At 36.8% G+C, this 18091-nt stretch overlaps 2 protein-coding genes across 5 annotated transcripts in view; one reads left to right on the forward strand and one right to left on the reverse strand.

Annotated features, from left to right (window-relative positions):
- The window catches only part of LOC138705100 (conserved oligomeric Golgi complex subunit 4-like), a 481496-nt gene that overhangs the window by 154210 nt on the left and 309195 nt on the right, over positions 1–18091 (forward strand). The window lies entirely within an intron of this gene.
- LOC138705116 (CD2 antigen cytoplasmic tail-binding protein 2 homolog) overlaps positions 1–18091 on the reverse strand; it is a 143259-nt gene that overhangs the window by 2813 nt on the left and 122355 nt on the right. The window contains exon 5 of the mRNA XM_069833763.1: positions 42–262. Within this exon, the coding sequence (XP_069689864.1) occupies positions 80–262 (183 nt within the window). The 3' untranslated portion in view covers positions 42–79. The remainder of the gene's footprint in view (positions 1–41; positions 263–18091) is intronic.

Below are 18091 nucleotides of genomic sequence, written 5' to 3' on the forward strand. Positions count from 1 at the left end.
TTATGTAACAATATTTACTTCAGGTGCAGTGTTAGTCTTACTCTTTAGTTCTTTAAGTAGTTCCTTCATTGTTGTAATCCTAACATTCTTGCATTGCAATTTTTGCTGCTGTGTCTTCACTTTTCTTTTCAATCTGTTTCTTGGGGCTTTCTGGTGCAGCTGTAGGTGGTCTGTCACTTGACATTGTTAGTGTGTCTGATGAACTGGCATCATTTTCATGATTTGAGTTAGAATGTACTGAGTCCTGGATAGTTCTTAATTTCTGTAATATAAAAAAAATTTGATGTGAGCAATGTTATGTAACAGTAGGCTATGAGACTCTCTCTAACCTTCATGAAGAGCCAATACTCAAAATAACAAGACTGTTGCATTAGGCTATATAAAAACGTAAGAACAATGAGAAAGGTATTTATCTTCTCTGGTACAACTGAAGTATTCCGAATAAGAGGCCTTCTCCTTTTTACAACTTTATGCATTCATTATGGATAGTTAAGGGGAGAGGATGGTATTTTTTGGTGAAAAATGAGTAAATTAAGAAAAAAGTCTTTAAGATACTCGTGATATGTGTGGAATGCATAGCATAACATTTTGCGGGTATTTGTGCCCTTATCGCATGTTGAGTCGCCATTTTTAAACTTCCTGCATTATGGATTTTTAAATCACTCGCCAACTTTTATTGTTGTTTCCGGTAAATTAAATTTTCAAAAAAAAAAAAAAAATTTTTTTCCTTAAAATACTCTTTGATATGTGTGGAATGCATAGCATAACACATTGTAGGTATTTGTGCCCTTATCGGATGTTGAGACGTCCTTTTTAAACTTCCTGCTTTATGGATTTTTAAATCACACGCCCGCTTTTATCGGTTTTCAGTAACTTCATTTTTTTTTTTTTGCTACATTGCCAGACAAAAATGGATATAATTTCTGAACTATTAAAGATACATGCATGAAATTTATAACACATATTCTTTAGATGATTAGGAAACTTTTCTCTGTAACAGAATTTTGTTAATTTATTTCATTTTAAAATTACGTCCGTTTGTTTACAAGAAAGGAAATCAGAAAATTGTTATTGAATTTTAATTGTTTATTTTATAAACGTAGGGACTAATATCAAAATTCTGTTACAGACAGTTTGTAGAACATGCTTTTGCAAATACATTGCAAAAAACAGTTTGAATCTATCTTTAAAAACGGTTTAGATATATCGGTTTTAATGCAATCCTGCATTGGGTATATTTTTTTCAAATTTATAACACATATTCTTTAGATGATTAGGAAACTTTTCTCTGTAACAGAATTTTGTTAATTTATTTCATTTTAAAATTACGTCCGTTTGTTTGCAAGAAAGGAAATCAGAAAATTGTTATTAAATTTTAATTGTTTATTTTACAAACGTAGGGACTAATATCAAAATTCTGTTACAGACAGTTTGTAGAACATGCTTTTGCAAATACATTGCAAAAAACCGTTTGAATCTATCTTTAAAAACGGTTTAGATATATCGGTTTTAGTACAATCCTGCATTGGATATATTTTTTTTCCAATTTGGGCCCCCCCCCGATTTTTTTTTTTTCAAAATATTTATATTTGGGTGAGTTGCTACAGCTATGAGCTCTCTACACACAAAAAATTAATATTTTACACCAAATAGGAAAATAGTTTTAAAAAATACCATCTTCTCCCCTTAAATAACTCGTGCACTGCATCTTCCTTTAAGTACCATCTACCTGATGACAGCTGAGCTTCGTAACTTTCTTTTGTGAAATGTTCACTACACAAAAGAACTGTTTTTTGTGGGAGTCCACTTTTACCTTTTAACTGCAGCTACCCATTGATGCAGAATGTGTGGTCTGCTGAATGGAAATCTAAAATGAATGAGACACAATGATAAGATTAAACAATGAAGTTTGGCTACAGTATATTAGAGAGATATTAAATACCTTTTAACGAATATGAACCCTAAGGCTGCACTCCTCCCATGTCAAAATAGATTAGTTATCATCCCTGATATCACAATAAACATTTTTTTGTTAACACAATGAATTTGTACTGCGCATTTTAATTTAAACATGCTCGAAAAGCATAACCTAGAACAGGAATTTATTTAGTTGAAGGTTACTTATGTCCCGGCCACTATAGGAACTTGCAACAATACCTTGAAAATGCCTTGGATTTATAGTATTGATTATTATAAATTGATGTGATTACTGGGAGAGCTGTATATCCACCCAACCCACCCTAAATACGTACCTTACTTATGTACGAAAATCGTCGTGCGTGAATGAAGTATACAGTCATATTTCCTTAATGCGACAGTTGGTTTCAGTGTCACCAACGTAGATAATACTACACACCTAATCAAACCAAACCTAACCTCTCAGATAATACTATACACCTAATCAAATCTAATCTAACCTGTCACATAATACACACCTAATCAAACCTAATCTAATCTGTCACATAATACTACACCCCTATATTAACGTTAAGCATTGTTCTGTGAATGAATCCATGTGTTCATGCAGTGATAATTCCACGTACCGGGTGTTTCAGACCACCTGTATGAGCCCTTTTTCTCAAAACCTATATGATATTGGTTGTTCATAAAAAAATGTTGATAACCAGAACCTATGTAAAGAATCGGTTGGTGATAGTACCATTTCCCATAATAAACCGGAAGTAGCGCTACCAGGGGCGTAGCGTGCATGGGTGTGGGTGATGTGTCGCATACCCTGAATTTTTTCTTAACAAAAAATATATTTATCATTATTTACCGGTACTTTATTTTGTGTGTATCATGTTATACTTGTTACACATAAATTCAGGGCCGCCGAGAAGAGGGAGCAAAGAGGGAGAGTGCATATGGGCCCGTGAGCAGTAAAGGCCCGTCAGATTAAGTGAGTCTGATTACTTTTTAATATCATGAATAATTATTCGTAGATACATATGGGTACTATAAAATTTTGTAAGAACATTTGTTACATAAATTTGACATATTAACTCAACAATAGTAGAATTAATACAAATTACCACTTCATATATAAATATTTGACTTTTATATAATAGAATATCGGTTTCCCGCATTAACATTCATCGACATGACAATTGAGGGCCCCTACATTTGCCTGAACTATCTTCCCGTCACTTGTACCGAACACGTTCAATTATTTATTGGCTTGTCCTTTTTAACTACCAACCGCTGGCCCACAGCAATATGTTAGTGGAGTCTCCCAAACCAAAGTCGCAGGATACGTTTCCTTTTCAGTACATTGTATGTTTCGTGTCGAAACTTTCGTTGTCGTTTGTCTAGTGAATTCTGTTTATTAGTATTACCGGTTATAGTTTAACTGCACAATGGACAAGTACAGGCATAAGTCGGGACCTGAGAAGCATAAGGACAGAAAGAAAAAATTGGAAGATATTAATATGAGTGCTAGACTGCGTGAAAAATATTATGGCGACATTAACAATGAGAACATGATGAGCTGAAATATTTAAAATCAATTCAGGCCTCTAATTTAGGGCCAGCCCCACTGAAACCTATGAATCTCCTAAATAGTCTGAGGAAATTAAAACTGTACAGTTGATTTCCAAATATTTGTATAACCATTACAATATTCTATAAAATTCCTGTGCCAGTTGCTGATGCTGAAAGATCTTTCAGCAAAATGAAGGAAATAAAAATTCTATTCAGATAAACACTGTGTCAAGAACGTCTGAGTGACCTTGGCCTCCTTAGTCTGGAGAACGATCTTGCTAGGTCTTTAAATTTTGGTGATATAATTGATGATTCTGCATCAGTGAATTCAAGGAGAGTTGTTTGTTGATGTCGGACTGCAAGTTAGAAATTACAGCTGTTTAGGAATAATGTTTTATGAATATAATAGGCTATATTGTGCTAATGTGAAGTTTTGCTAAAAGTTTTCAATGTAATAAAAGTGTATATTTTTAAGTTCGTATCTATGTATGGGGTTATCTCTTATTTATTTTGCAAATAATTATTATGGTTAGAATAACTGGTAACTTGTAATTGTTACTTTTTTCAACGGGGGTCTGAGTACAGTATTGCATAGGGGCCCATAAATTCTGTCAGTGGCCCTGCACGTACTGTAACTTACTATAAGCACTAGTTTAGCCATATATTTATATTAACTGTATATGATTTAGTATTGTTTATATTCCAGATGGGGGATTCGCCCAATAAACAAAGAACGAAATCAACATGGTGCTTTTGCTACCATAGTTCAACACATGGAAGTAAATGACCAGGAAATGTTCAAGTACACACGGATGGAACCACATTAATATTCAATAAACTATTATCACTTGTGAATCTAAACTGTTGAAGCGAAGTCGCCGGGGAATTTTTGTGTCCAGAACTTTGCTTAGCAATGACACTTAAATATTTGGCACATGGAGGGTCATTTCTAAATTTAAGCTGGGAATTTAGAGTTGGTATTTCAAGTGTAGATTTCTCAAACAATTTGGGAAGTATTCTGCCCTTTGTACTTAAACCATCATTATATGAAGAATGAATAACAATCAGCAAAAGATTTTTCAGAAAATGAAACTTCCCTAAAACTCTAGGGGCAATTGACGGAAAGCGTGTTGAAATTAAATGTCCACCCCATTCGGGAACCTTTACAATAATTTTAAACAACATTTTAGTTTAGTGTTGCTGGCATGTTGTTACTCAGATTACAAGTTCATTTGGGCTGATATAGGGCCTAGGTGCATGTGGATCAGAAAACAATGCAGGAATATTTAGGCTAAAATAAGGTCATGGGACGTGCATTAGAACAGCGTACTTTACCATTGCTTCTTCTATACTTCCTAGTACAGCTCATGCATTCTGTCAAGATATTCGCAATGCACAGTAGGGAAACAACGTTTCTGTGGAAGGGGTAGGAGTAGAAGGGAAGGTCGGGTGTATGTCTACCGAGTTCAAGGCAAAGGCTAATCCATTCTCCTATAATTCGTAAATAGACTCATCCAATCTCCTGCGCAACTCTGTAGGAAGAGTGGAGGAGTGTCTGGACATAATGCATGAGCTGTAGTGACATAACAATGCCCCATTTCTTCGTAGAAGACGAGGATTTTCCATTAAGGGAATACATGATGAGGCCATGCCCAGGTAAATATTTGGGTAAAAAAAACATTTTCAATTATAGACTATCGAGGGCAAGAAGAACGATCGAAAATAGTTTTGGTATTCTTGCAAGCCAGTGAAGAGTGTACAGACAGTCCTTATCTTGATCTGTACAAACAACAGAAGCTATAGCTAAAGCTACATTGTGCTTATATATTATTTTAATGTACCGAAGTACATATGATATTTCCATGCAGATATTCTGTGTCATCATAAGATGAAAGAGTAATGGAACGGAGAAAAATTCTCTCCGGCACCAGGACTTGAACCCGGGTTTTCAGCTCTACGTGCTGATGCTTTATCCACTAAGCCACACCGGATACCCATCCCGGTGTCGGACAGAATGAAAGCGTAATGGAACGGAGAAAAATTCTCTCCAGCACCGGGATTTGATCCCAGGTTTTCAGCTCTACGTGCTGATGCTTCTGTCCGACACTGGGATCGGTATCCGGTGTGGCTTAGTGGATAAAGCATCAGCACGTAGAGCTGAAAACCCGGGTTCAAATCCCAGTGCCGAAGAGAATTTTTCTCCATTCCATTACTTGAACTGAGAGACAAATTAGTTGATTATTTAGTTTCAGATGCTGAATGTGTCACCTGGCAAAATAACATTCTTAATAGAGGAAAGTGAAAGATAATGTTCATAATGATAAATTGAATACTGTATAATAATGTTTGCATATTAATTAGATAGACATTTGTTAAGTTATATTATTGAATTGTGAAGTAGTTACAATGTTGAAATACTTCCTTTCACTGAACTGAAATGTAATGGTAAGTGAAAATGTTTATACACAACTTTTGTAACCTCATGTTGTCGTAAAAGACAAGTATTTTGTTCTGGACCAAAAATACAATAAAAATGAAGTCGAAATTAGTGTTTTACCGTGGAGCTTACTCAGAGCTGTTAATTTTCATAGTGCAAATGCTGTACAAAATTATTTTATTACATCTGACGTGCCTTGTGCGAGTGTAGCATTAGATAGGCCTATAATATATTATAACACAATCACAATTATATAGAATACTACTGATGAAATGAATACCGGTACTGTAACTGTGTTCTATAAAATATTAGTATTGGTACACAAATATTTTAATGTAATATAGTGTGATCACAATGACATATAAAAATCCCACTGCATTTTAATTGAGACAGGGAGATCAAAAACCCACTAACTCCAATTTTTTACAAAATTGAGTTATGGGCTGGATGATGCTTTTTAGTTTATCCCGCATGCGTGGAAGGCAAGAATACACTAATTTCGACATTCATCTGCATTCTGGGGGCTGTTTTAAAACTCGTGGAAGTCAGAACTCCTCTTACTCCATGAAATAAGAGAGTTTTTGCATTCCAAGCTTAATTTCCCGGTAGGTGGCAAAACTATCGCTCAACCAGCTGAGTAAAGTGATATGATACAATATTCAGAATGTCATAAAAATCTATGAAATCCATGTAAATAAGACTATTAAAGGCACAATATCGAGTCGATTAACTTCCAGAAATCCAATACCGATGCATCGTTCCCCAGTCAACTAAAGTACAATTCAGCATTGCCATTGAAAGAAGAAAGCAAAAGGACTTGCAAAATTTAATGCAGTTTATTTCTGAGGAAAGTAGGATGAATTACCAAACTCTCTTTGCGGACAGTAATAATCTAGAATCTAGATGCACAGGAAGAACATGAGAGTGAGAGAAAAAAACAGAATGTGTAACATGAATGAGACTGTGTTAACATTTTAATATTGTTTTTGGTTTTATTTGTGTATTTTGATGTGCTTTATGGTAATTTGTGATTTTCTGTCTCACATAGGCCATTTGAAATTTAAAAAAAATATTGTTGTTGTTGTTGTTTTCTAATGCCAGGCATTTGACAATAAAGTCATTTTGACCTCTTGCACTCCAATATTTTTCAAAGATATTATCATGGCCAACCACTGAAGCACAGATGTAGCAATGTTAATCTTAATAATAAACTTCCATTTTCTCGTATATTCCAATATTACATAACGGAATTATGATATACTTATCTTTTTTTCTTCACATGGCTCATATTTATTCACTTTCCTTAATTCATACACTGTGGAAGTCAGAAAACCACTAACTCCAGCAGTGTTTATTTCAAATTGTAGCGTAAGATAATGTAAAAATTTAGATTTTGAAGTATTCAATTGATAAAGAATGTAATTTTACACAATATTAATATATAAATGTATAACATTTAAAGTTAGTAAGAGAAATGATAAGTTTTTTCTCTCTCCTGTAAAATTTGGTTTATTGGAGTTAGGGATTTTATTTCCCTGTCTCATTAGTACAGTTATGTTGTAAATTTAAATATGTCTGTGCTTATATAATAATTTTATTATATTAGTATTGAATTTCAATCACAGGAAGTAACTAATTATATGAAATATGCATTGTATTTATTTTCTAAGATAGTATAATAAATAACAACTGGAGAAAGTATATATTTTATAATTAGGCCTACTAAGGTTCTGAGTACATCAGGTGTGTATAACTTGGTGGGTTACCGAACTCGTTAAAAGCTGAAAGTTATTTTCTTAAAATTCATTGGAAAGGTGATTTTCAACGAGAAAAGAATAATATTAAAGGAAGTTAATTTTTATATTAAAATGGATCCACATACCTATTCCATAAGATAATGCAGATGTCACAAGACATGGATTATACGATCTAGCTTATCAGAGAAAAATGGAATCGAGAATGCTTTCCAAGATATTCAAGATAATATGAAATGCCTTTAATGCGTCGTCACTCCGAATTAACAGTCTACTCCTCCTCCTCTACTGATTTCTAATTGCTTCCATTACTGAACTGTTTACATTTAATGTACATACATAATGCTTACTTGTGTTTGTGGATTGTTAGAAATGTCACAAAATGGTAATTCAGCAAATAGTAGATCGAATGATGCCACACAACTCTTCACATGGATATAAATAATTTAGGCATATCTATAAAACTAGTACACCGTTGAATTTATTCTTCATTTACTTTGATTATAGCAACGAATATTTATAAACAGCTGGTATGTTGAAACTAAATGACGCGTCATTGGCTTACTTAGCTCTGATTGGCCAGTTCCGATAAAGCTTATTGTTGAGCTCTTCCTTCATTACAGCCAACACAAGTGAGCCAGCCAATAGGGATTATTACTGAACGAATTTCCCTGTTCTGTTTTTCTGAGTCCGTCGGCGATTAGTTCCACTTTTATTCACGGATTCTGGCATAAGCAAAAATTCGTCGATAATAATAATAATAATAATAAACTGAAAATATATACATAATATTAGAGTTGAAACACAGGATCCAAACATCGCCTACCTTGTTACGTAATTCAGTAACGGCTTTGCTTCCAATAAATTCAAGTTAACAGCTTTTCCTTATTTCTCAATGATAAACTAGCTGTAATAATTTTTGTTATATATACAATAAATTATATTATAAAATAATGCAATGCATTAAAAAATATGTATCAAATTCATTTAATCTTCGTATACAATATACAGAGATATGGTTTTATTTCTTTTCATTTTCAGCCCTATCAAATCATTAGGCCTACATATCACTTTAAGTGTTAATGTGGTCAACGTCTAATTATAAAGAAAAACTAGAATCTAGACATTACATATAATGACAGATTTATTATTTAATATGTCCAATTTACCTAGATGCATTAAAATTATATGTATTTTATTTCTCGACTGCTAGGTGGTATAGGTGGTTCACTGTGTAGGTGGTGTGATGTCAGCGCCAACTATACGGAAAAAGCAGAATCTCACAGTTAAGCTGGCACAGTCTAATATATTATAGTATATACAGTCACGAAGCTCAATACGTAGGGAATATGCATCCATAGATAGTTGCTAACCACTAGGACCGCTACTATCGCCTCATCACAGACAATGCGAAATAGTACCGGCACAGTCTATTGTTCCTAGTACCCTAACAACTCAAGCTTCGGACTGTATACATTAGAATGTGAAGCTGGTTTGAGGGTCATTTAAATCAGTCATGCTACATCCAAGGTACGGGCTCGAAGTGAGAGAGCCTTCAGCATACAGAGCCAACATTAGTTTAAACGGGTGGGCTGTCGTTTAAACAGGGTTGTAGTCCCAAACTTTACAGTGCCGGAGCTCTTTATGTTTTTTTTTACCTTCTTGGAAAGTTTAAAATTCACTTCGTAAAATAACTGAAAAAAAAAAAAACAACATATTTCGGTAAGTAACACCACAGACAATCTTCTGTATTGTACAAAGACGAGCAAAGTAATGAAATACGATACGAAACGAAAGTGAACTAGGAATGTGACCAGTTCGCGAAGGGGCACTAAAGTTAATTTGGTGGTTGTCCTGTCACTGACTCCTTCCCCATCCCTCACTACACACCCCTCCTTTGCTCCTAGTGGTCTCGCGACCTTCTACTTCCGAACTTGTTTCGAAATTCTAAAGGAAGCACAGAAAATGTGTGTAAATATTCTGACATTAACTAAGGTATCGTTAGCTGGAAAAGTACTATGGTGTCAAAACAGATTATTTTAAAATTCCAAATCTGTGCCGGAGCTCTGCCCCACCTCCACTACATCCCTGCATTTAAATTAAACGAGTGCCAGAAATTTATGGAGAAAATGGAAGGACGTTTAAATTGAATACTAAAGTTGAACGGGTATAATTTATACCAAGTTTAATTTAATTTGGAGAAAATGGCCCTTACATTTATAGTTTTAAATGCAACTATGAAAATAATTCCGGAGAAAACGACTTAAAACTTACAATAACCTAATTTTCCACTAAGTAAAAACAAAGCTGCATTTGAAAATATAATAGATATAAGTAAATGATAACATTCTGGATCTTAGTGATAGCTATAGCACTCTTTTTACACTGTAACATTTCATATATACTGCTAATAATATATTAACTTCTTGAGTTTTTATTTTTTGTAAACACTGAAACGGAAAGTCATGAAATTTCTAAATAAACACGAATATTAGTGTAATACTCGTATTACAGAAGTTGTTTCTGCCGCTCTGTTATGACTCGTACACCCGCAGAGTTTCTCAGGATGGCTTGATCTTGGCTGCGTCTGCCTTCTTCTTGGAGCTCTTCGCTCTCGTCTTGAAGATCGCAGGGTCGAGGTGGTTATACGGCATGTCACACCAGTCCACATTCTGTGTGAGTGGGTTATTCACATCAGATTGGAGCAGATGCGGTGCGTTCAACACGAACATTTGCTCAGCCCATGGTGTTAGGTCCATGGGCGTGAATTTGAACTGCCACTGGGGGAGACTCTGGTGTACCAGCATCATGCGGAAGTACTGCGTGAAGTCTGCAGCCAGGTAGTGCCACTCGAAACTTCTGTCCAGCAGCCAGATCTTGGGGTCCTCTCGTTTTAGATCGGAATCGCACTCGCTCTTGTCCATGTACACCAGGCACACCTTTCCGATGCCTTGGCAAGCGTCCAGTTCGAAGATCTTGCACTTGACGCCGAAGTTGGGACGCTGCCTGGGGTCGTCCTTCTCGCTGCAGATCTCGATGTCCAGCAGCGTGGGGCATTCCGCATCGCCCATGCTCTTGACGCTGGCCAGCCGCCCTAACTCAGACATAGAATTGATCTTCATGTTGCTGATGGGGAGCACCTCGCCTTGTGGATATTCTCGACCATGGCTTCATTAAAGATCGGACATCCTCCCTCCTTTCTTCATGGAAGTTTTGTTCTTGTGAACTTTCTACCCATGCTCAAGCAGGTACGCTACACATTAAATGAGAAAGATCTCTTCTAACGAAATAGAGTTAGGAAATGATCCCAGGATGGAGGCAGCATTCCCTCGCTGAACCGCTATTCCAATGCGTTGACGAAGGAAATTGATACATCTAGGATCGCCAGTACGGGACAGTAGGCGTGCACCAATTTGGGTGAGTAGATCTTTAGCGTCTCTACACCACGGACCAAAGGTCTCAACTGCAAAAGCGACGAAGATGTAATTTGATGTTAAATGTTCATATTTGCGTCGTTTAGCATGATAAGCGGATTCAGCAGCAGATCCGGCACAATTGACAGACGATTTTAAATGGGAAAGGGCTAATGTATCTACACATGTAAAATCCCAGATGAGTGATTTACCTTTGGACCAAGGAATTAATGTCAAGCCGTCAGGTCGTTTACCATCCGACAGGCTAATACCAGATGGTTCAAGAAGAGTTGGAATGTCACAGGAGGTTAAAGATCTACTAATGATGTTATTAATAGCAGAATGCCTATGAATGCGACCTTTACTTCTGGCACAGCTTAAGGCATGATGACCAAAGGAATCCACAGTCTCTCCGCATATACATTGGTGTACATGGCAAATTTTGCAGCCCAGACGCAATGCAGTAGCGATTTGGAAAGATTTACCGTCCATCAAGGTACCAACATAGGAGGAAGGCAGAGCATGGAGCCAAGATCCAGATTCCTTCTCTTGGAGAGCTTTAATACAAGCGATGTCCTTGTCAGATGTGAAAGAGGATATAAGAGAATCAAGTATTTGACCTGCAATAATCTCATCCCAGGCTTTTTGAATGGCTGGATTCTGGGGAGGAGCAAATTTATTCGTTTTTTCGTACCACTTATTTAAAGCTTCAGGAACATAGCAAATGTCGACAGCATCACTGTAAATAGGGAAAATAAATTTGATGAAGTCAATAACGCCAAAGACTGAAGATAAAAAAGCTGGTATACAAATATCAGTAAGTGTACGAATACCGAGGCCTCCTAATTTAATTGGGAGAGAAGCCTGTACCCAACTGTCGTTGTCAAAAGAAGTATTTAAAATAGATTGTAAAGACTGCTTTAATAAATCATCTGCCTGCTGGAGAAAAGTAGGAAAAAGAAATAAGGGTGTAGTTCTTAAAAAATAAGTGAATTTAGGGATTAATAGGCAATTTTTGACAATGAAATAAGAGACTTGGGGGTGAAAATGTTCAAGACGACCAAACAGAGTTTTCAGGAGCTCCAATTTTTGAGTAGCTATTTCATCAACAGAATCTAAAAAGATGGGAGAACCCAGGACGGACAGATTTGACTTTGTGACAGTTTTAATGCCAGGAGCAATATTCTGGAAAGAAGATAAAATATTTGGGTTAATAGCAGAACAAAAATAAATTTCACATTTATTAGGATTAATCTCAAGACCAAGTTCGGACCCAAGATGAATGATTTTCTGTAGATCACAAAGAACATCATGGGAATCTCCAGCTAAAGTCCCATCATCCAAATAAAAGAGATTTAAGTCACTAGTTAATTTTTGCATGAGGGAGTGGACTGTAAGACTGAAGAGTAAAGGCCCTAAAGGGTCTCCCTGCTGACAGCCTGTTTGTGATAAAATAATTTTGGAATTAAAAAATAGATTGGACGAATATCTATAAGACTGTCAAACAAAAGGGTAAAAGCTGGGGAATTTTTATAAAAAAGAGTTTAACATGATATCACGTTCAATGCTGTTAAATGCGTTCTTAAAATCTATCTTCAATAGAATTTTATCTGAGTTATCATAAGTATGTAAGAAGGATCGTACAGAGTGTATAACAGATTCACAACCTTTAGGAGAACCAAATCCTAGTTGATGAGGTCGAAAAATATGACCACTTTCAATCTTAATAGCGTGACAAATAATTTTAGAAACAAGGCGCCTGAAAGTATTACCTATTGCGATTGGGCGTATGCCACCACCAGGTTTATTAACTGCAAGCAAAGAGGCACCAAAGAAATTTGTACGTACATTATCATTTAATTTACCTTGAAACAAAAAATTGCAGAGATCAGTTATGGATGAAAGGAGCTTTTTACCAGAGTCACCAGCTGAAATGGACACTAGATCAACTAGATGCTGAGGTCGCAGACCATCAATACCAGAAGCAGATCCTTGAGGGTAACTTTTAATGGCGTGTAGGACATCAGATTCAGAAAAAGATGGGTGATTAGCAGTAATAACAGGAGCATCAGGAAAAGTAGATGGTCGAGAAGGAGGCGGGTGTTTTGATAATAATTCTTCGTAAGTAAGTTGATTGTATTCAGCTATCCCCATATCGGATGATAATATACGAACAGCGTTGCGAATGTCTCCTTCAGCAATTTTCCTCTCTATACGTTGCGCCAGGGAGATATGTGGTGACTTCTTCTTAGTACGAATAGACTCGGTGAAAGAAGGATTTTGAAAATTGTTTATGTTTTCCTTAATCTTGGAGATTAGTGATTTATTAGTAGACTTTTCAGGAATACGAAGAGCAATGTAAGCATAAAGCATTAAATTGATCCAATGGGCTTCGGCATTAAACGATATACAAAGGTCAATCAGATGTCGAAGTCGGTCCGCAGCCAATGGGCGAGCTCCCTTGGCGATTCTGCGTATGACAGCAACAGATTTCTTGCACTGTATGAGTATGGAGTGAAGCTCTTCGTGGGTGATATTTAAGGATGGAATTGCATCTTGAATGTCAGAATGTACACGTGAGTGATGAATGCGCAGACCACGAGTACCTCTAAAAAGTCTAGTATCACCTGATGGACAATGTGGGCACGGAATATATTCATCAGGTTCAGTGATAGCACTAATATGTGTAGAAATATCAGAAGAACTTTCTGCTGCAGATGGGGTAATATCCAGCGAAGAATCTTCTGATGTATGACATCTCGAAACGTGGGTATTGATGCCTCGATGAGTAAAAGATTTACCACATAAATTACAAGTCACAGAAGAAATGTTAGTAGATTCAGGAGTACACAGAGGGATGTTGGTTGACATCACTGATAAATTAAAGTAGAACGCGTAAATAAACTAGACGAAGACGAAAACTGAATGAAATTAATTAGTTAATTAATAATTGTAAGCACTGTTGCTATGTAAAATCAACAAGTCTGTAAAGTCACTAGAAAACACACTGAATTTCTTGAATATTCACATGACGAAAAACATTCCTAATACATACATGAAGAAACAAAATAAGTAAGTCTTCAGATAATCAAGAGTTAATCCAGTTAAGGATATTAATCACATAATAATAAACGTTTGAAATGAAAGAGAAAACAAAGTACACATGTTATGTATCTACATATTTTTCTACCCTGGCTGTAATTATGTGCTGTATTGACTTATAAGTCATCATAAACACTAAGCTCACTGTTGCAGAAAAAAAAATGAAATAAAATGAAAAATGAAAGTAAATGATACTATTATTTGCAATATGTGCAGCGAAGCACACGTGTATGGCTAGTATAAACATATAACTTGAATCTTATATAAAATACTTATCAATGTCTATATATTTTTTAAATTTCTAGTCCTATTTAAGCATACCAGCTACAATATACAATGAATAATGTACTCGTATTAATATAATTACCTAAATAGACTAATTTTATAGAGAAGCTTAGCAATTACATTAGTTGGGAACAATACCACATTCTAGTATATACAGTCACGAAGGTCAATACGTAGGGAATATGCATCCATAGATAGTTGCTAACCACTAGGATCGCTACTATCGCTTCATCACAGGCAATGCGAAATAGTACCGGCACAGTCTATTGTTCCTAGTACCCTCAATAACTCTAGCTTCGCGACTGTATTTACTAGAGTACTAGACTGTGACAATACTCAGAAAATTACTGTAAATAAATGAATACGTAATAAGACAGACAAATTGTACCATACGAAGATTAACGAACAACGAACTACTGCAAATAGATAAATATTAGTGAAACACCAAGAATTAGTACTTTAGAATAACTAAAATATCCGGGACATTATTGCAAAGACAACTCAAACGTGTAATATTATCTTCTGTAATGGGGTATGTTGTATTAATACATGAAAAAAAAAAAACAAATAAAATAAGGAAAATGTACAATGAAGTAATAAAATATGGAAGATACCCTAAAAACAATTAAGTAAAAATAAATATTAAACATTTTCACCACTGATGTACTTTTCCAGGAGTTCCAATACTTCCATTTTAAATGTGATTCTTTTCTTGGGGAGAGCAGTTGCATATCATTCACAACTGATTTCATAAACTTCATGTCACCAGTTGATGTACCCTACTTGAAAATTTGTTTTCAACTAGTACGGTACTGAAAATGACGACACCTTTGCAATCGCATCATGCAGATTTCGATTTTATATCAGACACAGGCTTGCCACTACTAGTATACCACTACTAGGCCTACTACTGCTGCTGCTGCTACTCTGTGAGGGGAGGGAGAGTCTCCATCAGAACTGGTTAAGTGCACCTTCCCTATCTACATAGGCGAAGTTATGGGGTGGCATGGGGGCACTGTCTCTCAACTTGTCTCGATTTTTTTTTCTATTAACGCTAGAAAATATTGAATTCAAAAGTTTTTTTTTTTTTTTTTGCTTTTGTTTGTGATTAAGTTTCTGTGCTTAAATTAATGAATTAATGTCTTCAAATCATGTGTCTGGACTATAACATTATTTTAAATTTCTGAATGTATAAGAATTGCTATACCTCATTTGAGGAATGGAAGCACTGTAATGGTTCCTTTGTAACAGCCTGTTGTACTCACGTGTTAGACGTCTGCAGGTGTTCTCCACTTGGAGAAATATGAATAACACTGCACAACAATGCAGAAAAAAAGAAAAGTGATAAATAAAATAATTAGAGTTTACATTTCATATTATATCTTCAGAAAGATAAACTTCATATACTGTTCTCCAACTAGGAGATCAACCGTGAAACGGATGTGCTTACTATTGCGTCATCTATTGGAGCGAAGTAGATAGATAATATTACCGTTATAACGTCAGTTTAAAAATCTGCGCTCTCCTGCATATGTTATTTCCTGTATGGAGAGATTAAAAGACCAGGAGATTAACAGTGACCTAATTTTGTAACTAGGGTAGTATCAATATGTGTGTGTATCAATGTTATCGTTTGTGCTGTGGGAGCTAGCCAGTACAGATACGAGTACCCACGTGTGTGACCATATGACATCTTATGACATCAACATTCATTCACAGCATTACCCCGCTTCGTCTCAGTCCCCAAAGACTTTCTCGTGGTTGGAGTTAACCTGTTGACCAAACAAATTATTACCCGGGTTCGATCCCCGTATAAATGTAATTCCGTGGAACATGTATAAGTACCACAGATATGCAAATAATCGTAATACTAGGACATATAATGCACCAATGACAGGAAAGGTAATGCACTGAGGTCATAGAGTGAACTACGAGGACAGACAATGGACTGGTAGGACGGACAGTGTAGTTACAGCACAGAGATAAGACTGAGAGGAAAAAGACTGCACTTCTAGGACAGAGAGTGTAGTGACAGGACAAAGATTGGACTGATAGCACACAGAGTGGACTGAGAGGACATAGAGGATATAGAGTGGACTGAGAGGACATAGATTGGACTGAGAGCAGATAGGCTGGACTGAGAGGAGATAGACTGGACTGAGAGGATATGGAGTGGACTGAGGGGATATAGAGTGGCCTGAGAGGAGATAGAGTGGACTGAGCGGATATGGAGTGGACTGAGAGGATATAGAGTGGACTGAGAGGAGATAGACTGGACTGAGAGGACATAGAGTGGACTGAGAGGAGATAGAGTGGACTGAGAGGACATAGGGTGGACTGAGAGGAGATAGAGTAGACTGACAGGAGATAGAGTGGACTGAGAGGAGATAGACTGGACTGAGAGGAGATAGAGTGGACTGAGAGGACATAGAGTGGACTGAGAGGACATAGAGTGGACTCAGATGAAATAGACTGGACTAAGAATAGATAGACTGGACTGAGAGGACATAGAGTGGACTGAGAGGAGATAGAGTGGACTGAGATGACATAGAGTTGACTGAGAGGACATAGAGTGCACTGAGAGAAGACAGAGTAGACTAAGAGAACATAGACTGGACTGAGAGGACATAGAGTAGACTGAGAAGACAGGGAATGGACTCAGATGACATAGAGTGCACTGAGAGGAGATAGAGTGGACTGAGAGGACATAGAGTGGACTGAGAGGACATAGAGTGGACTCAGATGAGATAGAATGGACTGAGAATAGACTGGACTGAGAGGACATAGATTCGACAGAGAGGACATGGAGTGGACTGAGAGATAGACTGGACTGAGAGGACATAGAGTGGACTGAGAAGACATAGAGTGGACTGAGAGTACATAGAGTGGACTGAGAGGAGATAGAGTGGACTAAGAGGACATAGAGTGGACTGAGAGTACATAGAGTGGACTGAGAGGAGATAGAGTGGACTGAGAGGACATAGAGTGGACCGAGAGGGTATAGAGTGGACTGAGAGGAGATAGAGTGGACTGAGAGGACATAGAGTGGAATGAGAGGAGATAGAGTGGACTGAGAGGACGTAGAATAGACTGAGAGGACATAGAGTGGACGCAGAGGAGATAGACTGGACTGGGAGGACATAGATTCGACTGAGAGAACATAGAGTGGACTGAAAGGACGTAGAATGGACTGAGACGACATAGGACTGAGAGGACATAGAGTGGACTGAGAGGACATAGAGTGGACGCAGAGGAGATAGACTGGTCTGAGAGGAGATAGACTGGACTGAGAGGACATAGATTCGACTGAGAAAACATAGAGTGGGCTGAGAGGAGATAGAGTGGACTGAGAGGACATGGAGTTGACTGAAAGGACATGGAGTGGACTGAGAGGACATGGAGTGGACTGATAGGAGATAGAGTGGACTGAGAGGAGATAGAATGGAATGAGAGGACATAGAGTGGATTGAGAGGACACAGATTGGACTGAGAGGACATAGAATGAACTGAGAGAACATAGAGTGGACTGAGAGGAGATAGAGTGGATTGAGAGGAGATAGAGTGGACAGAGAAGACATAGAGTGGACTGAGAGGACATAGAGAGGACTGAGAGGACATAG

Source organism: Periplaneta americana, chromosome 1 (genome assembly GCF_040183065.1).
Source record: "Periplaneta americana isolate PAMFEO1 chromosome 1, P.americana_PAMFEO1_priV1, whole genome shotgun sequence".
In the NCBI taxonomy this organism is placed as follows: domain Eukaryota; kingdom Metazoa; phylum Arthropoda; class Insecta; order Blattodea; family Blattidae; genus Periplaneta; species Periplaneta americana.